Source organism: Temnothorax curvispinosus, unplaced genomic scaffold (genome assembly GCF_003070985.1).
Source record: "Temnothorax curvispinosus isolate PA1 unplaced genomic scaffold, ASM307098v1 QBEX01011966.1, whole genome shotgun sequence".
Lineage (NCBI taxonomy): Eukaryota > Metazoa > Arthropoda > Insecta > Hymenoptera > Formicidae > Temnothorax > Temnothorax curvispinosus.
The window spans coordinates 195,387-223,233 of record NW_020221746.1 but is presented as its reverse complement, the minus strand read 5'-3'; the positions used below and the strand labels follow the sequence as shown (position 1 = coordinate 223,233).

At 37.6% G+C, this 27,847-nt stretch overlaps 4 protein-coding genes across 11 annotated transcripts in view; 1 reads left to right on the top strand and 3 right to left on the bottom strand.

Annotated features, from left to right (window-relative positions):
• Positions 1-10,841, bottom strand: part of LOC112462134 (putative phosphatidate phosphatase) — a 24,927-nt gene extending 14,086 nt beyond the window's left edge. For all 4 annotated transcript variants that reach the window (XM_025027758.1, XM_025027757.1, XM_025027759.1 and 1 more), the window contains exons 1-2: positions 10,378-10,841; positions 2,128-2,279 (exon numbers count right to left, since the gene is read on the bottom strand). In XM_025027758.1, coding sequence (XP_024883526.1) covers positions 2,128-2,279; positions 10,378-10,438 — 213 coding nt within the window. In that variant the 5' untranslated portion in view covers positions 10,439-10,841. The remainder of the gene's footprint in view (positions 1-2,127; positions 2,280-10,377) is intronic.
• The window catches only part of LOC112462131 (malonyl-CoA decarboxylase, mitochondrial-like), a 65,727-nt gene that overhangs the window by 34,551 nt on the left and 3,329 nt on the right, over positions 1-27,847 (top strand). The gene's annotated exons all lie outside the window — the stretch shown is intronic.
• LOC112462130 (regulatory-associated protein of mTOR) lies at positions 12,334-23,461 on the bottom strand. Of its 2 annotated transcripts, none has more exons than XM_025027744.1 (23): positions 22,893-23,461; positions 22,644-22,746; positions 21,715-21,956; positions 21,467-21,613; positions 21,198-21,373; positions 21,040-21,099; positions 20,853-20,953; positions 20,644-20,777; positions 20,114-20,497; positions 19,937-20,011; positions 19,581-19,838; positions 19,133-19,276; positions 18,798-19,056; positions 18,655-18,696; positions 18,268-18,413; positions 18,092-18,189; positions 17,902-18,007; positions 17,544-17,698; positions 17,263-17,433; positions 16,902-17,146; positions 16,600-16,764; positions 16,173-16,455; positions 12,334-16,014 (listed from the first exon to the last, which is right to left on the bottom strand). In XM_025027744.1, the coding sequence occupies exons 1-23, from the start codon at positions 23,151-23,153 to the stop codon at positions 15,825-15,827; spliced, it is 3,945 nt and encodes a 1,314-aa protein (XP_024883512.1). In that variant the 5' UTR covers positions 23,154-23,461; the 3' UTR covers positions 12,334-15,824. The 2 variants fall into 2 exon arrangements, with proteins under 2 accessions (XP_024883512.1, XP_024883513.1); XM_025027745.1 differs by having other exon boundaries at positions 22,905-23,461.
• On the bottom strand, positions 24,041-27,821 carry LOC112462132. Of its 3 annotated transcripts, none has more exons than XM_025027752.1 (7): positions 27,714-27,821; positions 27,081-27,241; positions 26,700-26,859; positions 26,047-26,616; positions 25,654-25,944; positions 25,220-25,553; positions 24,041-24,998 (listed from the first exon to the last, which is right to left on the bottom strand). In XM_025027752.1, the coding sequence occupies exons 1-6, from the start codon at positions 27,757-27,759 to the stop codon at positions 25,288-25,290; spliced, it is 1,494 nt and encodes a 497-aa protein (XP_024883520.1). In that variant the 5' UTR covers positions 27,760-27,821; the 3' UTR covers positions 24,041-24,998; positions 25,220-25,287. The 3 variants fall into 3 exon arrangements, with proteins under 3 accessions (XP_024883520.1, XP_024883519.1, XP_024883521.1); XM_025027751.1 differs by having other exon boundaries at positions 27,533-27,781; XM_025027753.1 differs by having other exon boundaries at positions 25,345-25,553; positions 27,533-27,779.

Sequence of the window (27,847 nt, the reverse complement as noted above, 5' to 3'; positions counted from 1 at the left end):
CTCTCTCTCTCTCTCTCTCTCTCTCTCTCTCTCTCTCTCTCTCTCTCGCACACACGCACACAGTCTTTATTTTTTGTTTACATACACACACACACACACATATATGCACGCAATTTCACATGCTTTGAATTATGCACGACGTTTGAAATTATTTGCCCCGCGGCGACAGCGTTAATTTGAACTTCACGCGACGGTCGAGAAGAGAGCAGAAGAACGGAGTGGGCACCTGACGACCCTGACGTCTGAAGAACGGCAAATCTTTCGTGGCCAACGGTGAAATGAGAAACGCGAAAAATGCCGACAAAAATGGAGAAAACCAAAACGGTGTGTTTTATTCTCGTGTAAATCTGATGGCAATAACTTCCAGCTCTTCGTTTTCGCCTAACAATAAGATAAAAAAAAACAAGATTGCATTTATATTTTACGCCTTGCCGCAAAGAGCAGCACTCGTTCCTCGACAAATAATATGAATATTTGCATAATTTCAATAATAAGACGCAAAAATAGAAATGTTCCCTAAGTAGTTAGCTTAAAAAAAAAAACTACATCAGCAATGTTGTAATTAGCCACATTTTCAGTTATTTAATTGTATTATTAAAATATGTTCATGATAAATCATTATTTAAAATGGCCATAAAAATGACCACATAAATTGTCTCGTCATATTCTTAATAAAATTAGACAACCACGAACGTATTTTTTTATTTCTATTTTTCTGACATCTTGCAGTTGAAAAGTTAATTTTGGAGTGATGGAATAGACTCTAATATATTAGAAATTAAAGCAAAAATTTATAGAGTAGAAATTCGATGCATTCGTTGAAGCTAATTGTACATAGATTTCTAAACATTCGAATAAGAGAGAATACGTGAAATTTATAAATAGCGCAAATTACGTATGGAAACGTGCCGATCTCATAAACAAGTCACGTGATGACGATACATGGATACTCGCGAAAAGGGGAGAATTATTTGCAAATAAACAGTAAATCATAAACACACATTCCGTTCCCTTTGGTCGAATCGACGACCTCCTTTGGCTTCGTCCCTATTCGGCAAAGTGCATGCAGATTGCAGTCAGCCTCTTCGAGAATACAGTTAGAAAATACACGCACGAAAAAGATAGTTTCCGTCTCTTTCACTTTTTTTTTCTTTCCCTTATATCCTCTGAGCTCGATAAAAATAGTGATACTCGGATAGTGGATACATGTGCTGCGAATTGTGTGAACCCCACCGTCCCCACCTCCACCGTAACTGGTACCGTAAAGTAAATTGATTCCCACAACAAGCACCGAAAACGAGCGTACTCACTTCCCGCCAGTCTACTCACATGTGCAGGCAGCGAAGCGCGAGCCTGATATCACTCGTCTCTCGTGTGTCTCTCGTATTCTTAGACCACCACCTCTGTCACCCCTCCTTTTGGGAAGAGTTTTAATAAAAGCGGCACGCGACAGGTCCTTATTCGAGTCGCGTTCGTTCGCGATCGCATCTGCTATTGATCATTGTGTCAACGCGTAAACTCAAAGCACTATGTCATGTCGTCAGAATTGCACAAAGACATGACACAGATGGTCTCCTAAAATTTTTATTTTCGCCTGACGTGAATAGAGAATTTTTAATTTTTAAACCAACACGTTAAAATGTTAGTTAATTGTAATATTCATAATTTCAGATTCATTATTTAATGCGTATCGCAGAAAAATAAAAAAAATATTTCTTTAATACAAATATTAAACTTCTGCGCATTAATTTTATATTTCTTATTCAAATTGAAAAAAGAATATCAGTACAAATTAATTTTTATTTTCAAGATACATGTAATTTCTTTAAAGTAAAAATCTCGGAGAAGAAGAGAACATTACGCCAATCCCTATTGAAAATTAAATACTACTTCCTTTCTGAGACGAGAGAAACGTTCAACATTAAATTATAATAACTTGCTAAATGACGGATATATATTTCAAATGTCAACTTTTACATGTTGTATACAAGAGAGTAATGCACGTAAAAAAATGGTAATGAGAGAGATGAGGTTCTCGCTGTAATGGTAAGTTAACAGGTGATTTCTCACGTGTCTTTTATCGCGTGCGTAAATCACAGTCGCAATCGCAAACGCAAGGTGACTCACCGTGCATATAGGAAGGAAAAGACCGATGATGTACAACATCGTGCTCGTAACCGTAGATTCGTGAAACGGATGATAGAGTGACTCATCGTTGCAGAAGAAACCGCGTTTGTAAGGTTTGCCGAATAGGAAGAACATCAGCACCGAAATGCCCACTGAAACATAAGAGAAAAACAATCTCGTTATACACCGCGTCGATCTCACTCACAATATCAATAACAATCCATAGAGTAATAATGTTATCGTTCGAGACGAGTCGATCTATGTAGCGATCGATTGATCCGGATTGAACGTCATCTCGTCAACTCCGAATTAACATGCAATTTATTGGCACTTGCTCGTATACAGCTGTTGCTACTGCTGCTGCTCAGTAGCAACAGCTGACGTATGACGAACGATAATGTTGTGATTACCAATCAAGATGGCATGCGTTCGCATGAATTCGCCCAACTAACTTTCAATGATGCTCTTTAATCTTCGACCGAATCGAAACCTTTCCAATTATATATGTTTCTGTAAGTATATCGAGAATCATATATCTTTTGTATTTTTATTTTATAGCTACATTTTTCACGAATCTCGAATAAATTTTATGTAGCTATATAATTGTTGCTTTTATTAAAAATTTAGGAAAAAAATAAATAACTTTTGTCTAGGCTCTAGGCAATTATTATTTCTCATGACTTCTTAATTTGCGTATTTCGATCATCTAATCATAAAAATATGAATTTTTATTGAAGCAAAACCATCGAAATTTTCTGAAAAATATAATATTGTTTCTTCTATACTTATTTATGCTTTCACAATTTATATCTTGAGTCAAAAATTTATACTTCTTGCATGTCAAATATTCTATATGTTTAAATGTGCTTTAATGTAAAAAATATTTCATTAAACTAATATTTATTTTATTTGTTGCAACTCGATAATTATCTAAAAATAATTATCTAAAGTTTAAAAATATAATTGGATTTAATTAAAATTATTTTAATCTTGAACATTTTAACGTCAGTTATTACAACTGCTTCATTATACGGTTATACAGATAATTTCCGCCATTTGCTATAATTATTTCTACCATGTGTAGGTATATGCAATACTACATTCATAACTATATATATCGATACTTCTCATGCGTAAGACTTTATTAATACTGGAGGTCCACACCCTGCTGTTAAGGCTTGTTAACGAAAACGGTGTATCGTCTAATTATCGAGGGTGTTTTTCTTCTCGTATACGATATAATTTTTTTCAGCCGTACCTGTCATCGACGCATAAATTAAAATTTAAACGCGCAGCTTTACGGAAAATCATTGGGAAATTATAGACTACCTATCGGCCTGTGAATTTATTTGCGCACGTTACACCAATATATGAAAATTACGAGCGTAGCCGGTTATTGAGATAATTGTTACACCGCTTTCAGCAAGAACGAAGTAATACACATCAGTGCACAGCGGCTAAAGTAACAGCTCGCGTGATCGCTTATTATTTATATAGCCCCATCAATCGGCTGTTTTGCAAGCCAAATTGCGCTCCCCCGAAAAATTCTAACTTCTAACATAATTATAATCTAGATTTCTAGAAAAAAGAAAAAAAAATGACACGTAACGGTATCGACACGATCGAAATTTTACATTACTGTTTCTAGTCTAGTAAATTAAACTTAGAACTTGACGAATTATGCTCTTAATAACAAAAGTATATTACTTGCGATTTGTAAATAAAAATAATTCAATACTTTTGCTTGGAAGTATGCATGCAATATCAAAGATATTTCATAATACGTAATAATTCATAACCATGAGGACCGTCTGCATGGTAGTTCTTTGACTCTGTGAGTCAAGTGTGAAATGAAACGTATATAATAAAAGAAACTCACGTCCCATGGCATTTATGGTTCGTTGCGCCTTATATACATTTATATTACATAATAAGAAGAAATTATCATCAGTATGCTGTCAAGCGTAACGTCGTTCGTAACACGACAGAAAAGGGCCAAGGACGATTTATTCGACAATTAAATAATACGAAGTCAACGTTTATAATTGAAAACTTGGGGAAATTCTGAAAATAATTTGTATATTACAAACATATATGAAAGATATTCGCGAAAAAACTCAGAGTGGGCGCATAAAATACAGAAATGTTGCAAAATATGATGTCACAAGGATCTAACAAAGATAACGTCTATAAAATGGTTACAAAATGTCAAAGTTTGTAAAAACAGGAAAAGTCTCGTTGTACTTTGATTATTCTCGCGTAATTAGGCTGCATACAATTATTACACGGATGCAATGACTGCAGATGCGTTACGTAATGACTAATAAGAGATACATACTTTTTTAGTATGTATACTTTGTGTGGACATCTGCATCACTCTATCGATGGATTCAAATTTTTAGATTACACCTTGACACCCATTTGGTATAGGCGTTCGTGTTTTGTCATCATTACAAATTTGTATGTATACGTCATTGTTAGTGGTGATGACTCAATGCGAAACCGCTGCCTTTCTCGATCCATGAGTGAAGTACTTCGTATTCCATTAGACCATATCCCTCTTTGTGAAATATCGTTTTTCTTTTGGCTCCCCAAAAAAAAAAGATAAAATACCTTCAATATTTTAGTCTTTATTATTTATAATTTATCTCGTAATCATTGATCAAAGTTTGTAATTACCTTATTATAATACTCGTATTTTGTGTTTCGTTAATATTTATCGAAACAAATTAATTTTATTATATAGTAGTTATATTGTATGTGTGTAAATATATTGCTAAACTCGATAGTGAATATATCAAATTTTTGCAAGTTAAAAACTTGTTATGTTTGTTGCATTATAAACACTTCTCCCGCGAACATAAATCTGGTTTTCTCTCCCTCTCTTTGGTATGCAAATATAAAGAGCCTGCGGCTCATAATAAAGGTCCGAGAGCCCGTTCAATCTTAGTGAAGAATGTTTTAGCAACGTTAAATTTCAAACTTTTCAATCTCGCAACACACAAACTCTTCATCGTTATTTTTACATTGTTTTATTGAACATTTTCAATTTTAAGATGCCATAAATGTAAATACTCATAAATTTAAAAATTTGTAAAAAATTTGTACAAAAAATATATGAAAAGCATAATAAATCCATCATGCTTAGCAACTTTGACAATTCAAAAAAAAATGGATCATGTAGATTCTCTTAGGTATACCAGATTTATCTATTTTACGTAGTAATTAATTTAGATTAATTAAGAAAAATTAGTCTTAATAAGTAGTAAAAGTATTAAAATTCAAATGCAGTTAATTTAGGAGGATATAATTATAGCAAAATTATAATTACAATGAGAAGAGTTTAACATTAGATTATAAATATGTATAATATAATGATATTCCGAAGAGATGGAGACGCTTTAACTCTCGCATCTTATAACTGTGTGATTTTTATTCGTACACGTCCGATATGATTACGAGTAAAATTACGAATTATTATGAAATTTCGGAAAAATTCTACGTATTAGGTATGCGAAATCATTCAATCTGTTACGAAGAAAGAAACTTGTCGTAACATAAAATATTCTCCGCATGTTTACGATACAAATGTAGTAGCAATACCATTACATCTATCCCGTACCTACGCCTTAGTCATAACTCATCACATATCTCATTCTTTCTGTCTCGTTATAAAGGGTTTGTTTCTTTCATTGTCATAATGCTTCCATAATCATAATGTCAACGCTCCTTCAAAAAAGCCATCGTCTCTGCTACTGATTCAAGAGACCTTATTTCAGCGCAACACGCGCTATATATCACACAGGAAATCGCCCGCATAAATCTGCCTATGAACAAAATTGCGATCCATAAGGAATGAAAAAGTAACGAAATACAAACACCATAAATCTTGAGTCGATTAAGATGAGAAATGAAAAAGAAAAGGAGAAAATGATGCGTACGTGCGATTATGCTGAAATTTTGTTATTATTAATTCCTCACGCAAACACGCGAATAATTGAAGCGATATATTTCATTGGAGAGACAACAAAAGATAGATGTAATTGAATAATTACGCGTATTCATTAATGCAAAGCGCGCGCGATCTCGGTCCCGGGACTAGTCACCAAATCGAGAGAAATCGACTTATTTTAATTGTTAGCTCTCCATGAATGGACTCGACACACACTTGCCTTACAGGGCATACAAGTGCCGTAGGTTTGGGCCTTTTCACAACCTCTGCCTTTCGACTGGTCGAGACCGCCAGCTCTTAACGAACTCTGAAAGGAACCGATTATTGAGCCGGACGCATGAAAAATGGTCACGTTTCGCGTAACACATTATACGCTTAAAAGGAAAGACGACCCGATGTGGCAAAATAACGACCAGCCTAAATTGATTCTAAGCAGAACGACCTGCACTCTGTGTGCATGCAATGTGTGCATGGTATATGCGTTGTCTGTACGTCTATAAAAATATATTAATCTTTCAATCTGTTCCTACGGAGAAAGAGAGAAGAAAGGCTCAAGGTTTCTTCATCGCGGACCGATATTAAATTGCTTACTACACGTTTATTTTTACCTACATGTAAGCTCGAGAAAACAGTTTACGCGGCTGCTCTTGTGATTTTTTTCTACGAAAATACGTCACGACACTCCAACGCACACGAGTGCAACCTAATCGGGTCATCTAATTTGATTCGGGCAAACTCACAATCGAGCTCACAACTTATAATAAACAGCGTCGTGCAATGATTAAAAATTTCATCGCCACTTTATCGTTCTTAATATCTAGACTTCAGTCATTCGTTGATAATCGCATAGGCTCTCAATTTCTTCAAATTTTGTAAAAAGAAATATTTATACATTTTAAATTTATATAACTCATATATGAGGATTAAGTTCATAAATGATACGATTCTTATAATGATAATAAATATACTTTTTATTATGATGCGCTCCATAAAACTTGTTTTTTTTCTCCTCTTTCGAAATATATTATAAATTACGATAAAATTAATGTCCATTGCAATGGATGCCAAGACTTGATTTTGAAAGCGATATTTGTGTTTTTTTTTCCAAGTAAATTCACTTATCAAAACTTTGCCAATTTTGATAAGAAAAGATTATTTCATTGATTCACATACTTGAATGATAAGCTTTTCTTGCGCGATGACATCATTTGTCGCTATTTTAACGTATTAAAAAAACTCGGATATATATTTATCTTCATTCTGCGTAATGTGATTAGAAATCATTTAAAAATAATACAAAGTTCGACCATCATTTTATGCGATTATCAACGAATAATTTCGAAGTTTAGATATCAAGAACGATAAAGTGGCGATTTTTGATATGCTCTGTTGTTTTCGATCTGGTTTTCCCATTGCATGGTACAAAAATTCGAATCAAGAGACACGGCAATATCTCGCGTCAAGTACGCGCGGAGCGAAACCGACCGTGACTCATTTACGCGACGCGGCGAGTTGCGAGTACTTGAGATGTTGATTAACAAATTCGCGGATTCAAATTTTCTCAGATATCAAGACTCAAATTATTCAGACAATATCCACGAATGGACTTGAATCATTATTCATATTGTATGTTTCTCAATATGTGGATAATAATTATCTTTTTCTTAATATTAAATTTATATTAATCTTTGGATATTAACAATGTTGATATATCGAGAACCGGCCTAAAATTGATGCAGCATATTCATTTATTTACATCTCATTAAAATTCAGAATTACATTTGCGTTTTTTTCAAGGTAAACGAGTCACCTGTTGAGATAACGGCAAACATTTACATAACTGATTGCACTAAGAGAGAGATACATGAGAGAAACTATTTAATCGATTTTATATTATATATATATATATATATAAATTATCGATCAAATAGATTTTACAATATCTCCGTAAACTTAAAGTTTACGAACTTCTTTATGCGCAAGAACTCGAAAAGATAACGGTCTAAACAAGTAAGTTGATCCCATAGGTTAGTAAGCAAGTGTAATTTGTTAGAGGTGACAAAAGTGAGCTGTTAAAATACGCGTTTCTGAAATACAAGTTATGTAAGCGACACATAAAAGATCTTGCCTTCCGATAACGTTATCGTAACTTTACGGAACGATTTGCGGCTTCACACAATATTTCCTCGTGACTATATAAAAAAATTGCGTCATTACAGGTTGTAAGCAAAAATAGGTGGATTTTAAAATGTTACCGACTTATCCACTTTATTTAAAAAAATAAAAGTGTTATCGTTCATAAGAACGATATGAATTAAACATAAATTAAAAATCGCTCATCAAAATCAAAGATCGCGATAATGACAAAGTCACTATAGACTCATGTTTCTTATCCGTGCAAAAAAATAAACTTAAAAAAGTAACTGATTAAAATTTGGTTTCGAACTCTTTGTAATTAATTAATTTAAGTTGATCTTGTCGTCAAATATTACTAAATACGAAAAAATGATCAAAAAATTTACGACTTTATCAAAGTTATTCATTGTTCTTTTGTTCTCTCTCTCTCTCTCTCTCTCTCTCTCTCTCTCTCTCTCTCTCTGCGAAGTTTTAAGTAATAACATTCTTCGCTTCATGTAGTACTCAATACTTGGATATTTTTTCCAAGAATGTCGTACGTTTTCATGCTGAGGGTAATATTACAGATGTAGTTTCGTGATGGACTGTATTTTAACGGGAGTGACGAAATGTTATCGCAGTTTCGCGAGGTAAAGTTGCCGTATCGTCTCTCCGTATATCGTGAAACTGTGTCACCGCGGTACCGAGACCGAGAGATGATATCGATCGAGCAATAGCTGATTCTATACACCCCGTATTTACCGGATGCACATTCGCGAGATGTACTACATTTTCGCGAAACATCGCGTGCTGCGTTAATCAACAGTCATGCCGCTATTATGATGAGAACTGATAACGATGGAAAAGCATGCGGAGTGTGCTTCCCCTCGCGAAACGAAATCACACGTATTTAGTCAGCTTAAAACGCTGACTGAGTGTTAATCTATTAAGACACTCGCACTCGAACGATTCATCTTTTGTTTCTTTCTTTCGACAGTATCTTTATCTATACGCTTACATTGTTCCTACTCATTAATATGTTATCATTAATCCACGTATACGCGGTCATGGGGATGGACGACGCCCCGCGATGCGGCAGAAAGAGATGTATCGCACGCTAATATTGTGTGTGTCTCGTAAATCAACATTCGTAAATCATAATTTAATTGTAATGTACATATAGAACGAGATAAAAATATATCTGTTAACAATAAGAGAACAAATATTTGCAAAAGTTTTGTAAATATAAATGTATTATAATTTTTGTGAGTTTACTTTTGTTACATGATGCAATATAACACTTTTTTACATTTAAACTGTGTTAAATATAAAAACTGTTTGCTTCAAGTTTCTTGTATCGCTGCAGGTCGCGCAAGTCGCCTTGTAAATTTACACAAGTACGAATGTTCACGGTCCTTGGAAAATCTATAAAAATCTATATAAATTCCGAATGACTAATAAAGTTTTGCGACAATAAACTTTATCTCCGAGAATTTAACAATCTTTTTACACGTATATGTACGGATGTTCCGGCGAAGTATATTATTTTGAAAATTTCCTCCCCGAGAAAAAGCACCTTTTAAGTAACGCCAAGATTAAGACCATTAGAGAGCTCTCACGGTATAAATACTATAAATTGAGCGAGGAGATTCCATTAAAGCCTGAGTGCTACTCCGGAATGCATAGCGCTAAGAGTTGAAAACCCGCGTACTTTCGAAACGGATCGCGCGCGCGCGCGCTCTCTTTCTCTCTCTCTCGCTCTCTCGTTCTCCCCCGTATCTCGCCAACGCGCTATATAGGTATGAGGTATCCGACGAGGCAATTCACGGAAACCGCGCTCGTATCGCAACGAAGAGAGAAGCGGAGAGAACGGTGCTTTCGCACGGACAAAATGCACCTGCCAATTTAGAGGTTACACCCTCACATCACAGCCCCGACTTGGCGCGGCCGGAATGGGCCGGACATCAAACGAACCGCGTGCATACACATTACACACGGCACGGCGCGGTGCGGCGACACGACTGTCAATGCTGTCAATGCTGGCAATGCTGACAATGCTGACAGCCGGTCGCTCGACGTGTGACGCGTGTGACGTGTGACACGTGTGATGCGTTCCTTGTTTGAAACATTATCAAATTTATAAGCGTTACGATTCCACACATAAATCTGGTACTTTTACTCACCGACGAATAGGCAGAGGAAGTCTATGACGAGCTTTAGAATCAACTTGGACGATCGATCCATGGTGCCGCGCGCGCTTGTTACGGCCGGGGCCCGTCAAAGTTGAATGCCGAATGCCGAGTCAGCCGAATGCCGTATATGCCGTTGCCTCCTCCGTGGATGTCTTCAGGTGTCTTGGGCCGGTGACGATGACGGTGACGATCTGATAGTGGTTGACAGAGTCTCAGGTCTCAGGTGCGGGTGTTAAGGCGCGTAAAGACGGACGCGACGTTGACGCTTCACAAGCGTAGGCGCGCACAACACCTGCGCGCGACAAACGTCACGCGACACGATTTCTCAGAGCAGACTGAGCCTACTCACTGATCTGACTGATGACCGTATCACTGAGAACACTGAGCTCGGAGCCGACAGTGCGACGAACGTGGCCGAAAGCCGAAAGCCGACTGAGCGTGAAGCGCGAGCCGCGAGCGACGCGACCACGCCGCGCGCCGCGCTCTCCCCTCCCCCCCCCCCCTCCCCCCTACGCCCCTACTTCGTCTTTTGCCTCGGCCCGGCCGGCTCAGCCTCGCACCGTCTCGCACTCTCGCCTCGCCTCGCACTCCTCGCAGTTGGCGAGGTTCAGCGACGTTCGCGTTCGCACACAACTCTTCCTACGGCCCCTACCTTCTCCCTCTGGGCGAAGGGATGGCACCCGAGACACCCCGCACCCTTCGCCATCGGCCATCGCTGGGTCGCGATACTCGCGATTGTCGCGAGTCGCGAGTCAACTCGATCGAGAGATCTGACCAACGACGATTGACTTCTCGCAGCTGTGTTTGACAATTGACATAAGAGACACAGGCCTAATTTACATCGATCTCTTGATATGCGTATCAAATAGTATATTTGAGCTAATCTGCCAATAATCAAACTAATTTACTAGTTATTTACTATTAATACGCGTATCAAGTGATCAAATGACACAGTACATACATATTGCGTACATACGTACGATTCCATTCTACTCTGATTTTTATTCATCCCTCGAATTATGCGTTCTCCGAGAGAACTGCACAAACAAGATTATTAATCTGATTTTCTGTTTATCTAATGAAGAGCACATTCCCTGATTCCCTCCTACCCTCCTAATAAAGTTCGTTATACATGTATATATAATCGCGAATAATGGTCGCTCTGTACGAATAGCGGAAATTTTTTCAAACAACGAGGACAGATAAGATTAAAATGTGAAACCGAAAGCAAATATTTTCGGTGCAAATATTAGGGGCGCCCTATATCGCCCGTCGCGGTCGGGTATAGGTCATTAACCTTGATTAACCTGCAGACCTGCACCTCCACCTGCCTGCATCCTCAGCCGGGTACTTTTATTCTGCAGAAAATGCCCAAGTTCTTGACAATCATTGTAAAATACTCATACAATAAAAACTTATTGTTAGCGAGACTTGAAGCGGTGGTCGCGATGGCCGCGATGCAACGTGAATAAGGGAGGCGAGGGCAAAAGGACGAGCCTAAACGATATATGATTAATGCGACGCGGACGATGACGCACCTATATTAGCGTAAGGTGCATTGTCGTTCTCGTGCAAACTATTGAATTGTAGCTCTCAAGGCACCTGTCTTACGCAACGGGACGAGTCGGGTCAGTCGAGTACGTGTCCGGAACGTGAGCTGAAAAAATACGTTAGAACAGGGTGGAATAGCATCACGTTTACGATCGCTGATAGCCGCCACGTCCACGTCACGGCGAAAGATGTTCGCCGATCGGTAAAATCGTTCCGCCCGTTTATTCTACGCTGATTCTACACTGGATTCTACGATGGAAGGACGAACGGCAAGTGCATCGACGACATCGACGTCTGATTGTGAGCGGGATCTGTAGGATTTGCGGAATCTGCGGGATCTGTGGGATACGATGATTAAGATTATTAAGAATATAGGAAATATACGAAAAAGAAAAATGAAAGTTACGAGAATTTATGTTATTTACACAAGATCGGCACAAGAGTAACGTCATCATATTGTATTTTACTACGAGGCACGTACATAATTACACGAATGTACAATAGCATACGGTGCCAAAATCATTGATACTTGGTATTCTCGCCTTTTCTCCAGCCTTATCCCCTAAGTGTCTGCGAATCCTTAGCGCGATTATGTATATATATTATTGCTAGCTAACGATATACATAGGTATATAATAATAATAACGGCGCGATCCGTCGAGTTACCGTACATAGAGTAGAGCAGCTATCGTGCAAGCAACTATTTTGCATTATATTATATTTACATTTGCCGAAAAAAGATATCGATCGGTATAATTTCGCCGAGTTGATATTTCGATAGAACGCGATAAACCAATTTGTTGCAAAAAACGTATGTGTCATACGGTGCAAAAGAAGGAAAGGATTTCTTCGATTTCTCGCTACTGACACATCTAATCATAATTTTCAGTTAGAGGGCTACAAAGAGAAAACGAAAGCTAAAGTTTTACCGCAGTGTATAGACGTTTAGAGTTTAGAGATTAAACTTGCCGAAATTATACTGGTTTAGTTTCTTACGTCTTATTTAGATCTTAAGATTCCGGAACGAAATTGGAAATCCCTTTTTTCAGAACCAGTCTGCCATCGCTACGCGAATAAACGATAAAACGAAATTGTAAAACCTTTTTAAATCCGTATTTTCAAGTCCACATTTATATGCATATGGCATATAACTAAATGTGAAAATTAATGTAACTATAACTAAAATTTACGGGAAGAAAAGGTTATTCGTGGAGGCATGGACTATAGAATTACAACTATTCAAATTTTTGTGCAATTTAGAATAATAATTATGTTTGTGTAGCGTTGGCTGCAACGCAATGTATTGCTAATCTCTGATGGCGCTAAAATTGAAATTGTTCATCACTCTAATCTCGCGTCCATGCCGTCTCCTCTTCTCTCGAAAGTTTAAACTTAAAAATTTATAGCTATTACATAACCGTAACAAAATTTTCAAATCAATCTTTCTCGTTATTTACTTTACTTTAGTACTTACAATTAATAGCATTTTCCTTTAAAATCAACCAAGATATGTTTTTTCCATAGCAACATTTCCGCGGCAACATAGCTTAAAATGCTAAAAGGGTTCCTGACTGAAGCATCATTTACCGTTACTCTATTTTTGCCCTCATTTTTAGTTCTATTGTTCTATTATAATTGAAATGACTCAAAAATTCACTTGCAAAACTTGTTTGCTACTGGCAAAAACGGGAGTTAAACGACTAATTTAGTAGGCACAGGTACAGTGGAACGTACTAAAAATAGAGATAGCGTTTATCGAAATAATCGCGCAATGGATAATGTTAACGCCCAAATTCGTTAGTAGCGAAATGTAGAACGAACAAATCGTTTTGATAAACAGAAAAAGTAAAAGAAAAAAAGAGAGAAACGTATGATTTCTTTCCCCACAATCGACGGTGAGCGATTAAGTACATCTAGCACTACGTATTGCATCTACATATCTATACAAATCTGTGATCGGTTACAATACCGTATGCAAATCCATCGATCCCCGTCACTTTATCACACATGCCATGCCATAAATTACGGCAACGTATCAATAACAAAATTATCGTTTAATATTAAGTGATACAAAGCTCTATCTGTGCACTTCTCGCACCTCCTCCCTCTTTCTACGGTGAGAGTTTCCTATTACGTATTTACAATGTATTTATCATTACATACTAATATAACCGATTTTTGCTCGTATAACATCAACGTGCTCTACTTGTACTCTCCTAGCTTAGCAATAACTTGTCCTATATATTACGCACCGTAAAGAAGCTAAATTGCTCTTTCTTTTTCTCTCTCTCTCTCTCTCTTTCTGTCCCCGTGAATATCGGCATATATACATTTTTCGCGAAAACGGCAGCAGCTTCCACCGAGAGTTAAACGGAACAAGCTAGTATATTAATAACATAATTGCTAAATAATCATATTGTTGTAAAATAAATTAACGACCTTGTCGTTATTTTTCGACAATGCAATTGCGCAACTGCGATCACAGATGCAATCGTTAATATTTTCTAATAATTTTGCCACATACCGTTTGATGCATCAGAGGGAACAATTGCGGTAATCTCTAAATATTCTACATAATTCTTGTAAGATGGTTAGTTTTTTTTTCCTAATGGCTCTTGAGAAGTAAAAATTCGATCGATACGCTTCGTTGTAGCCGCAATATGTGTACAATTAAACATTCACAATTAAATGCTTTCGTAAAATAAACTTATATAGATAATAAGTATAATTTTGTTAGAAAGTTGCATATTTATGTAAAAAAATATGCTCTTTCCGCTCTCTCCCTCCATAATTTTCGCGTTTTTTTCTTTTTAAGCTTTATAAATATATTTTGCAATTTCTGCTGTGTTGTTGTGTATCTAGATCGATATATCTAGACGACAATCGATCTATAAATATTGCACATATACATACAGTTTATATCTAATATTGCCACGCGAATAAACATATAAACGTAACAAATATGTTCTTCGTCAAAATCTTACCGTTTACAAAATTATACTTATTTAAGCAAAGCTTTGTACGATATTGGTAATGGCTAAAATTGTTCAAAACGGAACTGAATTGTTTTATTGGTCAGGAACACGATGATAGAAGTAATATTTAAAAACGAAAAATGATAATATTATGTCGACAAACAATAACGAAACGTATACTCTAGCAACACGTGTCACTCACGTAGTTTATAAAAATGCATATAACGCGAGCCGTATTTACACAACCACATCGTGCTCGGTTCGGTAATTAAAATATCTTTGTTACATCAAAATCTGTATGGAAACAGCTTAATTCTGCTGCAGTAGGAAAAGATATTACATGGCACAATAGATGAGTTTATCTCACCGTACAGTTTTCGTTAAACGTTAATCTTTCTCTCGCTTTCTCTGCACAAACTCGCCTCAACCTTTTATCACAATGTACATATATTATTATGCAATTATGCATCAGCATTTCCCGGTACACCAAAGTTCTGTCGACAGTCACTATCTTATGCGCAAAAATCGTACCAAGATGGTTAATCGTATCTCATTCTTTGGTCGCCTCGAAATACTTTGGTTAACCGCCCGTCTCTCACTTTTATCACAAAAGCTACAACTATGTCTTCTCCCCATCTTTTGCGCGTGATACCAACCAGATTATCGATTTTCTAACGCGAAGCTAGAAGAAATAGCAGGAAAAGGGAGGCTACTGTATCATCGTCATAGGAATTATTCTGTTTCTCTCGCGGAAACACCGAGGACAAAAAGCCCTAATTTCGCCGATAATATCGCAAAAGCGTTCGCGCAAGAACGGACGCAAACCAAAAAAAAAAGGAAAAATATATATATAGCGCTTTTATAAATTTACAAAATTCTACAAGGCTCTTACACGAGTTCCATCTCTAATAGTCATCTACGTGGCTCGTATACCGTGAAGGTACTGTCCACGAAGCCGGCCGCCAAAGTTACGCGATATGGATGAAAATTCAGACAGCTTACCGGACTGAGGCGCGTACCCATAAATCCTTCGTGAAATTTTATCGTATTGAGATGTTGTCCCGATGTATTGTAGACGCTGATGCAATGATTTGTGGTGCCACTAAAACAAAAACATATCTTTCTCTAATTCAAGACAACACGAGAGATATCGTCATTAAAATAATATCGGGAATTACAGCTAATAAAATCTACAATGGTCATATTGACACACAAATAATACTAATATAACTAGAAAAAGATCAAGTTAATCGCGCTTACCAGGCGAAAACATCAGCTATTTCGTGCACAGTCAATGCCGCGATGCCCGGTGTTATTTGAATCGTGTTCACGGAGGAATGTTTCCTAAGATCAAAGATTCTTATGTCGCCTGTGGAGGATCCGGTGAACAGTTGCGGTGCGGCTCCTTCGGATTGTCTTAAAAATGTGCCCAACACCCAACCGGTGTGTTCCCTCCAAGTCATAACTCTTGCCTCTGCCGGAGGTAATCTTCGATCCAAGAGTCGAACTGATCCATCGCCACAGCCCAGTGCCATTATTGCACCTGAAAAATTTTGCAAAAAACATTTTTAGATGGACAGAATGCTCATTTTACATTGTTACTAGCGTAACAAAAAACGACATACAGTAATATATAAAATGTCTCGTAATTTGAGGATAGAAAATATCTCTTCTTTAAACAACCAACCTGTGCCGTCAACGTCGATGCATGTGGTACAACAATCGGCGCCTGTTGGAATATCTTGCTTCTTCAATTCAGTTTCCGCATCCCAGAGCCTTACAATGCGGACATCGCCTGTTACCGCTAGAGTGAGCGATTTCTGTTCCCATTTTGTGACGAGTCGTGCTGTCACTGTCAATAGGTAGATTATTGACTATTATTCGCTACAATACTGAATATAAGTATACCGTACGAAAGTATACAGAATATTCTAGGCATTCTAGAAGTAAATTTACAACAGAGTCTTAAACATGCTCGCTGATATGTACCACTAGAAGTCTTTGTTGCGGGTTGCACGTCCGCCAGCGCCTGCCAAGCTGTGAGTAAAATCGGATCGCGACTTATCGTGCCACTGTAATTCTTCCAGATTTGTACGGAACCGTCGTCGGAACCTGCCATCAGCAGAGTCAAGTCGTGAGAGTTGATGAATTCAAGTGCCGTGACGCGCGATTTTACTTTGTTTCCGTAACTTGTGCAATAAGTCAATTTTGTGCCACTCTGATAATCCCATATGCTGAAAGAATTTTTAATAAATGTTAATTAAAACATCTTTTTCGTATGTACGTTAAATGCTTACTTATTGTATTTTAGATATCAATTATTTATTACGGTGACAGAAAATTCAATTACCCGAAACAATCTTTCAGCGCCACGGCCAAATGTGGTTCGAATGGATGAAAAACCAGAACTTGAGGTGACTGGGAACACCTCGCGTGACACACTTGCGATTCCATCTTATTTTGCGGCGCGCGTAATTGTTCCTCTCTTGCGTCTTGTCTTTGCTTCGCGTTACGTATAAATCTGCAACGATCATGTATAACATTTTATGTAAAAACGCAAAAGCTCATTTTATAATTAGAGAACTAGCATTTTAGTAAAGACTTTTATATACATATATAAAAGTTTCTTACCGCCATTCTCGCTCGAGATATGGTCTGCTCTCTACATCGTCCATTTCGTCCTCTAGACTAACGGGCTGAGCAAACTGCGCGCAACTCCATTCAACAAATTGGGAGGTGGTCAATGGAGTTTTAGCTCCAGGTGCTTCGTCCGTCTCTTCGGATATCTAAAATTATAAGTGGATGATTTTTCGTTATATGTCAATATATCTAGTAGGTACTTGGAATATTTTTTTATTTTATTGTAACTTTAAAAATAAAATTTAAACGATTTATGTTTGTACGTCATTACTTTGCTGTCTTGGATCGGTTACAAAAGTTAACGGTTTAGAAAGAGATAAAAAAAAAAAAAAGAACAATCGATTCTTACCGTATTAGGAACAGGTTTTCTCGAACGACTACTGTGCGATAGAACTCTCGAAGAACGCAAGAGATCCGTTCCAGAGTTGACAGTCGCTGGTGGTGATTCTCCTTTGCTATTGTTAATACATAAAAATAATTGTTAGAGTTAGAGAGATAAGACAGAGATTAAGTCTTATATAAGGTAAATCTTGACTGACCTCAAATAACCAGTCCGATTTGACGGAGATGGCGGGAGAGACAATGACGAGGAAATTTTCGTTTCAACTACTTCCTTAGGGATGGACGATGCTTTTACCTGAAATTTTTAATGACGTTCTATATAACAAAAACTTTACAGCCGAGTTTTAAGTGACACAAGTTAAGATATTAATACCTTGTTACGAATATGATTGGTAATTTTTTGAGACATAGCACTGACTACCGGATGAGGATCGTTGTCGAGATTGCACAATCCATGCCATAATTTCATATATACACTACCATAGGAGAGACTCGGTAAGTTCCCAAGAGAACTGTGACCTACGATGAACAATTTGATAAAATTCACGAAACGTCGTTATCGTTTATCTTAATAAGATTTATTTTTATAAGAAAAAAAAAAAGAAAAAATGTCGCTATTATATACAAAGCTTGTGCAAAAAGCACTCTATCAGTCTATCAGAAATTGCAATTTATAGACTGTGCACAGTTGCAAAAACAAAAAGCATAATAATAAACTATAAGTACATGAACATGCAATGAAACTTCCAATCATTATTACCAAGTGACTCGCAAGGTTTCCTCACGAACTCCCAATTATTACCTGACACACGAAAGAATCAATGCAAATAACTGTTCGATCCAGTGCTCAGACAGAAAGTATTAATTGATTTTCGACTTTTCTCGAAAATCGGCATTCCTTACCTAGACTACTAATGGACGACGAAGACGATACTCTTTTGATGCGATCCTGCGGTCCAAACCCATCGGTCGTATCTACGGTGTATGTATTGTTAGGGGACAACATCTTCAATCTGTCGCGCGAACTAATGCGTCTCATACCACTGAATGGGGATAGAGTTTCTACGACGAGATCCTTCCGACTGTTCTCCTCGGCCATAGCTAGCGTAACGAAGGAATTTTCAAAATGTAGCACCATCCATTGGAGAGCCACAACCAATTCCTGCATAAAAATTTTTGTAACAATTTTTCAGTCATTTGTCTATGTTTACCAATTCCATATTGAAATCCTGACTTACTTTTCTAACCAATGGACACATGTCGTGAGAAACTGTATTGATAAGTGTCATAGCGATAATTTGATCGATATTATTCGCGTGCTCGCTTCTGGTCGTAACACTGTTTATAAATGTGCCCAATGCGTACACACTAGCTGCCCGGACCTGTATCAAACAACATTTATTTAAAATTACGAAATTGATACGTAACGTTATAATAAAACTGTCATAAGCTTTCTGGCTCGTTATCACAATCATATTAAATTTATATTAGAAATTTAAAAAATTATATAAACTCCTTTTTTGTGCTATAAAATGGCGTTATAAAGTAATTGTAAAATAAATTGATATAAATCACAATTATCTGTATACATACAAGTCTAATTCGGCAAATTTATAGATATATGCAATTATTATATTGAGAGTGTGTGCGTGTGTGTACATATATATATATATAGTATCGTGTAACCTCTGGGACGGGATCCTTTAATAAGGTGAATAATTTTTCATGAGCAATGTCCCTGACGCCGCACCATCTCGCCTTATCGAAATTATGCCAAAGCCGCGCTAGGCACAAGCAAAGCCATTGCCGTAGCAAAGAATTTGTATCTCCTAATTGTTCCAAACATATCGAAACGAGATTGCCTTGATTTGCAGCCACTTGACCCGGCCGATAATCGTTTACAATACTGGCCAATACAAACGCAGCTAATGTTCTGTGCTCACTCTGGAATCATTATCAAACATACTTTCGTTACGAGAAACTTTAGCCGTTGTAGTCCGGGCTTAATTACCGAATCAAATTAAGTATAATATATAAGCTACCGGGATAGAAGTATCCTGCAGCACGGACAAGAAATATTTATGACCACCATCACGTACAAGGTCTGCTTGGCAAGTCTGCAATTGAGAATCACATCTAAAATTAGAATTGTTATATATGAGGAATAGTGTGTCACATTATATGCATAATAAATAATAATATGAAAATATAGGACTCACATTATCCACTGCTAGAATTTTTGCCCATATAAAAACAAGCAGGGGTCGAAGTTCTCTGGCGTTGCTTTGTAATAATTTTAAAACATATGGAAAGATGCCGACGCTAAGTGCTAAGTTCACAGCCCACGGACCAAGGTCAAGAAAACGCCCTAGCAGCTCTAGCGCTCTCAGTCTATGAACTTGACTCAATAGCACTTGGAGGACAATTGGAAGCTGCTCAGGCGGACTGCGATTTTTGGATCCTAAGTTGAGCCATACTTGGAAAGCTGTGAGTTGATCTTCAAAGAATGACGAATGCACGTATCGGTCTTCATTTTCCAGAACCGTTGGCAATTGTGCCAAGCACAGATCAAGCGCCATGTCCCAAGCTTGCCACATACGGTGCTAAAAAAAATGTGTGTGCAGGAAAATATTAGTTTTATTCCAAATTTGCAAGAAATAATTCAAAATTTTGGTACATTTCAACGTTACAGCAAAGAAATACGTTATTTTTAGAGATACTGGTCAATACAGATAACGAATCAATTTACCTGATAAGTTGGTGGTAATTTTGGGGAAGAAACTGGCGTGCAATCGTAAGAACGAAGTATCCTCTCTGCTAGCAAGAAATTTCTGAAGAGACTGGCAACCAATAAATCTTGTCTAAATAATCTTTGAAACAAATCTGTAAGACATTTTTATAATTATTTTAATCATACTTTTAATTTGCGTTAATAAACTTGTAGCTGTAATCTCTTACCTCTTGGTAAGGTATTCCATGCTATCGTGTCGGTAATGGCGGTAAATATCCAATTAAGCTCGCCTAGCATTGTTCTTCTATCGGTTAATTGCCCAGGAATTCTAGAACATGTATATATAAAAATATTTATAGACTAGTTTCTCTCTACAGGACAATAAAATTTAATAAAAATTTGACATAATCTTACTTGTCAATGAGATCAAGCGATATGTTGGGAACTAATTTGGATGTCGGCTGCATTGCAAACCTATGTAAAACAAAAAATGTATTGTACGTGTATGTGCGTACACTTCTCAAACTAGTGTAGCAATAGAAAACAGCCCCATTAATTTTAAAAATTCTTACCAGCGTATTGCAATTTTTATGGGTGTAGTGAGACACGAAGTAAATATATCTGCAGGTAGATTCGGATTCATAGGTAAAATCTGATTAGCCGCACATGCTGCTAATTGAATACAATTTTTATAACACGGTGCTGCAGGACATGTCACCCCGGTCGCGCGATTTTGCTGCTTTTCCATCTGTAACATATAATGTCGCTCAATAATTACATTTACATTCTTCATTAATATTTAGAATTTTTAATTAAGGAAATTTATACACATCATTATTACCTCGTACTCCTTTTCATGTTGGTCGGCAAATTGCTGGAAAGATTCTACTATAATACCCGCATTGGAACAATCGTATACATAAATACTAGGCGCACCCATCCAAGTCTGCAAATCGTACACCGACAATGGAATGTATTGTGTATATGTCTGTAAAAGCAGATAAAAGCAACGTTGTTAATATAAAGCCAAATTGCATCAGATACGACGGACATAAATTCATTTATTTATACCGAGTCTGTTATACTGACCCTATTAAATACCCATATTTCACCATTAGTAGTAGGTTTGGGCACTCCATGACCGTTATAGTGAAACAAAACTCTTTCTTCTTTGGCATTTCGCCTTAAAGACGTACATAACTTTTTAACTTCCTCGACGGTTGGATCCAAACTTTGTTTGTAGCGGGCTCTTGGCTGCCATCGTTCATATTGCTTTTGCAAATTCGAACCTATAGTCTCGAGAGCTTTTTGAGGGCTCACCGACAACGGATCTGGAAAGATATCAGTCTTGACAATTTTGCATCCAAGTTTATTGTAGAATTATATAGATACATAAAAAAATACATATGTCGTAATTTGCATATGTTTATACATTCTTCAATCATCATTCACTTAATATTTATAATTATTTTGCAAATAAGGAAGAAAAAAAGCCTTATTCCACGTAAACATTTTATGTATGATAAATAAATGTTATAAGATTTTTACATACGTTTCTGCTTTACATTATAGTAATTACAATATTATCATTATAACAATAAAAACAATTCTACTTTATATCTTATACAGAGTTTGAAACACAGTTTGGAGAAGGAGAACGACATTAGGGTAAAAGCCAATTATATTATAATTGATCCTAGTACATTCGTATATCAAATGATAAGTAAAGCATCAAATTTGAGTGTTTCTTCTATGAATGTGTCTCTATGCCGATATATACATACTATACGCAATATTTGATTCTTTTTCTCGTTTTTCGAATTTTTTGGTGTTGGCATATCGCATCATTCCGTATCGTATGCATATCGCGGTCTAGCTCTAGCTGCTCCAGTCGAATCACTCGACGCATGGGACACATACCTAACAACCTAACCTAACCTTAAAATCGCAATTACATAACGATAACGATAGAGAAGGAGGAATGTAAATAAACTAGGAAGACTATTTAATTCAGTTACCTATCCAGCATTCGAGGCGAGCGCATGGCTGCGTCTTGACGATGTCCGGGGGGTCAACGCCAACGTTTAGGCACAACACCAGAGCGACGCTCACCGTTTTCATCTGAAGAGAAAAAAAGCACATATAAGTATGTACACACGCGATCACATAGCTTCATTCACACTCTCGTTTCTCTCTCCCTCTCTCTCCGAGATGAACCGTCGCGTCATAGCGATCAGCGATCGCGGAACATCGCGTGTAGTACGTACGTATGTACGTACCCGCTCCTTCATGCGCCAAGTCTGACTGATACAATTGACGTATTCGATCGTGGCGTTGTGACGGGGCTTGCAGAACGCCAGCTGCATTCGCCAATCCTCCTCGTCGCCGGCACGCCTGGGCGCGTTACTCGGCGTAGTCGTCGACGACGATGTTGGCGAGGTCGGCGAGGTCGGCGTCGTCGGCGTTGTCGGCGACGTTGGCGACGTTGCCTCGTGGCACGATTTCATCCTAGCGTAGCTGACCGACATCGTGGCCGTGTTGTGCTATCGGCTATCGGCTATCGGTCGCGTCACGGTCACAGGTCACAGCACCACACAACAGCACGCAACACCTTACACCACACAGCACCACGTGCAGAGGCGGGAGGACGCGCGTCCTCGACGTCTTCGCAACTGCACCGACACAAACGACCCTCGACCTCGAGTACTCGAGAGCCTCGAGACCCTCGAGTCACACGCACGGCGCGCGTCAACGTCAACGTCAACGTCAACAAACGTTCACCATGCGATCGCGACCGCGACCGCGACCGAAAGGGCGCGACTAGCCCAATTTACCGCACAAGTCGCCATGTTGATATTTCCTCCCCCCCCTTTCCCCTCTAGCCATCTCTCTCATCACGGTATGTATAACCATGGCTGCGTTCCAAAATTCACTCTAGAAGGGTCGACAGGAGAGAGTGGAGACCTCTGTCGGGTTGAGTGAACGCTCATTATGATTGGTTCTTGCACTTGGATCCGGACAAAACCAAAGACAAGAACCAATCATATTAAGAATCACTGTGCGTTCGAAAATCTATTGTCCGTGTTAACATAAAAGAGAAAAAAACAACGAAAAGTAGAGATAAATATATCTTTACAAAATGTTAAGTAACATTTAAAGTATTTCAATCTTGATCAAAATCGCTATATCGATCGATAGTTTTAAATGTCTGATTACAAAGCTGTTTTACCTGTTTATATCATGTCTTGTTTTTCAAAATTAGAATACTATTTTAATGAAGATATAATTCAAGATTATTACAATAATCTAACAAGTTACATAACTACGATGAGCTCGATGTAACATATCGATAATATCATGACAATTCCCCAAAATAACAATAACGCAGAATCGGCAACAGTATAACACTTCTCCGTCCATTAACACTTGTCTTTATTAAAGATATAGCAGATAAGTAATTACTCTTACGCCACAATAATGCGATTATTACATTTCCAGAATTCTTCTGGCTTATAACGTCTCATAACGTGTTCATAGTAGTTCATGCTTCATCTATAAATGAATTTCTAAAACGATCTAAATTTCTAAAACGATTCTATTCGGATCGAAATCTCTTGAAAAATCTACTTGTTAACAAATAATAAATACAATGTAATATTTAAAAAATTTCTTAGTACAACCCTGATTTTACTCTGCTTCTCAATAAAGCCTCTTCGTATTAGCAACTTTTATGTAAACGCGTGTGCGTATATATGTGACATGTGTGTGTAAAAATGTTAGACAAGTTAATAAAGTGTACTTTCCTTACTATTGTTTTCTTAAACTCATCACTATTGTATCCCGTACGTGCGCGAAACATATACAATCGCTAATAAACAATAAACAATTGAGAATAACGCATGACGAATTATAAAATGGGATGTGTAAGTTGAGATAACTCCTGTGTGTTGCGATTTTTTAAAAAAATATAAAGTTTTCCCGTGTATCATGTTAAGAGCGACTCTAATATATCGTTGCGTACTATATTCACAGCCTATATATACATCGTAACTTCCTCATCTATGTACAATCTCGATTTGATCATTCGCTAGTTGATTAATTATCGTGCAACGTTGTCTTCTTCCTTTCTATTTACAATCGCTGTTTATCTTTATTAAACGAATTTGCCCAATGTTTGTTACCGCACAACATTCGACAGACCTCTTCATTAGCAGTGTTGTCGAATTTGCCAATGGATATTTCTGCTTGGCGCATTACTCGTTTCCGCTCGTTCCTCACAAAACTTTCGTTACAGTTTAGTGTCGTTTTTAAGAACATTGCTTCTCGTTCACGCATCACTGAAGTGTTTGTGGATTGCTTAGTGGTTTATACCCCTACAATAAACATAGTTTATATGTTAGTTACTAGCCGATCGATACAAATCGATAGAAATTTGCGATCAAAAGCGGAAGAAAGTTGTCTGTCATTGAAAAAATTTCGTATTAGTCGTTCTAACCAGTTCTCCCCCACCCCCTCCCCCATCAGACTAAATCTGCGATAAGAAAATAAAAGTTAAGATTAACAAAAAGATGAAACAAAAAGAAATAGATCATACTGCATTTAAAGGTAACGGAAAGATTAGATGGCGATAGAGGTCACGTAGCTTCGCACAGCCTGTACGTTTCAGTGATTCATGCTGCCATAATAGGGTACGCTTAGCCGTTTGCTGCCAGGTCTTACAGTGTTATTAAACGAGTCGCGTAAGCGTTCCGTAAACGTTTTGTACTCCATCTCTGGATTACTTTGCCCAAAATCAAAATCCGCGACTTCTATCGTGAATCTTGCTCTGCTTTGGATGTAATACGCCACGCCGAACACTATCAGCACCACAGCGACAACTGAGCAAGAGACTGGCACTATGATAACCGATAACTGCGGTTTTGTCGTAACTGTAAGAATGTTAAATGCAAATATTATTGTAATCGTGTCTATTAATTATAACAAGGAAATTTGGTAAATTTGATAAATACATCGCTGATAGAAATTTACCTTTGTAAATGTTTATCGTTAGCGGATAAATTTGCGTACTAACTTCGTTGTTCAATATGATTAATATTGTGTAGACACTGGGCTCGAGGAAATAATGGACGATGGAAAAATTGCAAAAGTACAAGCGTTCCATATTGTCACACGTTTCATTTCCCGTTGCGTTATACTTGCCACGGTGAAATTGAAGACACTTGGAAAACGGACCTGACCCCTTGCAAGTCACGTTCAAAGATAGCATGTCCCATGGTTGGATCCAATTCGTGCCTTCCACTGAGATATTTGACACGGGAGCTAAAGACATTTATTGAAAAATTATAGATTAGATTCACACACACAAAAGTATATTCAGAATGATTCGTCCTCTATAATAAAATATTAATTTCATATACTAACCACGAATATGGATCTTCTTAGAAAAGTATCCATACGTTTTATTAGGATCCGGTGGAATAAGAGATGTGTTTGAGCAAATGTACGGCAACAATATGTTGCCAGGATCTATCGTACTTGTGTCAATTGGAAGCACAGTTGGCGTAGGCTTTATCGATGGTTTTGCACTCGTAACAGGTATTGGTAATGTTACCATTGTAACACGAGTCCCATTGGAATTTGCCGTAGTAGCATTTGGCGCGCGTGTTGTCACGTTATCAGGTATGGCCGTAGTTGTAGGTGTCAACGTGGTTGTGGTCGTTGGCAGATCGTACGAAGCGATCACTAAAGCTCCTATTTCATGCGTTACGCCAGGACTGGTAAAATTATAAACAAAAGCGAAATCATTTGTCTGACCGTAATACTTGCAGTCGATAAACCAATACGTCGATATCGCTGTTGCCTCTTGCGTTATAAAGTCATAATCTCCCTTACGCATGTCTATCATTAGTTTCGTCTCGTTTGCAGAGGAAACGTATTCTCCTGTTGTGGTTTTATTAGCCTGTTTTATCGTTACATTGCCATTGAGACATTCTGAAATTAAATGATAACAACGATAAGACGTGACATTTGAAGAAGAGAGGCAGCAAAAGAGAAATTTTCTCAACAAAGGTTACCAGAAATCTCAAACTCGATACGAGCACTTGCATCAAATATCCAAAAAATTGACAAGCTGAGATAGGAAACTTCTAACTCCACCATATAATTTCCAGGAATGTTATCTTTGCGCGGATAACTTATGCTCCAAAATGTTGTTGTATTTGATGTATCTTTGCTCTAAAAGGTTACGCGATGTAGAAACGTGGAAATATACATGTAAAAAATAACAATTTACAATATTAATATAAAAAAACAAGTAAACGGATCCATAAATTCACAAAATTAAATAATATTATTAGATATTAATGTAGCTCTAAATTTAAGAATCTTTCATGCCCAAGGCTAAATAAAACAACTGTATATAACGCAATTATATATCATCGTGATGTAATTATAACCTGATATTCATGTTTCATTAACGAATCGTCATTCCATTTGTATCTGAAAGTGCCCCTTGGTCGCTGGCCGTCCTCTCTGTACAAATCCGCTCTAAAAGTGATCGTCCCACCCAGCACAACTGGTCCATCGTGTGACAGTTTAATATAGTCCTTGGCAGTAACTGAGAAAAACACACACACACACACGATTGAGAATTGAGAATTGAAAATACGATAACGCTACGTGTCTACGATGTCTCGTCTGTCGCAAGCAATTGACAGTTCTTAATCTATAAAGGAGAAGGAAGTGACTGGCGGAGGCTGACGCGGAAGTCGACAGGGAATAAAGGAAATATCGATGTAACAGAACGTGACAGGTGACAGGTGACAGATGACAGATGACAGCTGACAGGTGACAGCAGGACAAGAACGGGAAACGTGTTCTACAGGCGTAATCAAGCACGCGTTATCACCTTGGAAGAAACACCAAACGCTCCAAACAAGATGGCAATAAAAACGCGCAGTTTGCATTCTGTACGTTATTATTATTATCGCGGCGCGTGTCACATTTGCGATCGCTTTCAGACTACTTTCATCGAGACATTCATCGAGATAACACTGACGATAATCTCCTCGCTGATGCTCATTGCTCACTCATGCTCACTGAGGACACTGCGTCGCCGTCGTCGCCATTCGCCATTTATTCACCATTTTGCCCAGGGATTCCAGGGAATCCAGGGATCACCAGTTCACCACTATTCGTCATGGTCATGGGTACACGTTGGCGA

What these genes read in the sequence shown, in the direction of transcription:
- LOC112462130 (XM_025027744.1), bottom strand. Translation starts at nt 23,153, where the DNA reads ATGTCGGTCAGCTACGCTAGGATGAAATCGTGCCACGAGGCAACGTCG. An exon ending in AAATATGGGTATTTAATAGG is followed by an intron (nt 21,614 to 21,714) that starts GTCAGTATAACA and finishes CTGCTTTTACAG; the next exon opens with ACATATACACAATACATTCC. An exon ending in AATTACCACCAACTTATCAG is followed by an intron (nt 20,498 to 20,643) that starts GTAAATTGATTC and finishes CATTTTTTTTAG; the next exon opens with CACCGTATGTGGCAAGCTTG.
- LOC112462132 (XM_025027751.1), bottom strand. Translation starts at nt 27,590, where the DNA reads ATGCAAACTGCGCGTTTTTATTGCCATCTTGTTTGGAGCGTTTGGTGT. An exon ending in CGTTTGGTGTTTCTTCCAAG is followed by an intron (nt 27,242 to 27,532) that starts GTGATAACGCGT and finishes TGTTTTTCTCAG; the next exon opens with TTACTGCCAAGGACTATATT. An exon ending in TAAGAAGATCCATATTCGTG is followed by an intron (nt 25,945 to 26,046) that starts GTTAGTATATGA and finishes AAATGTCTTTAG; the next exon opens with CTCCCGTGTCAAATATCTCA.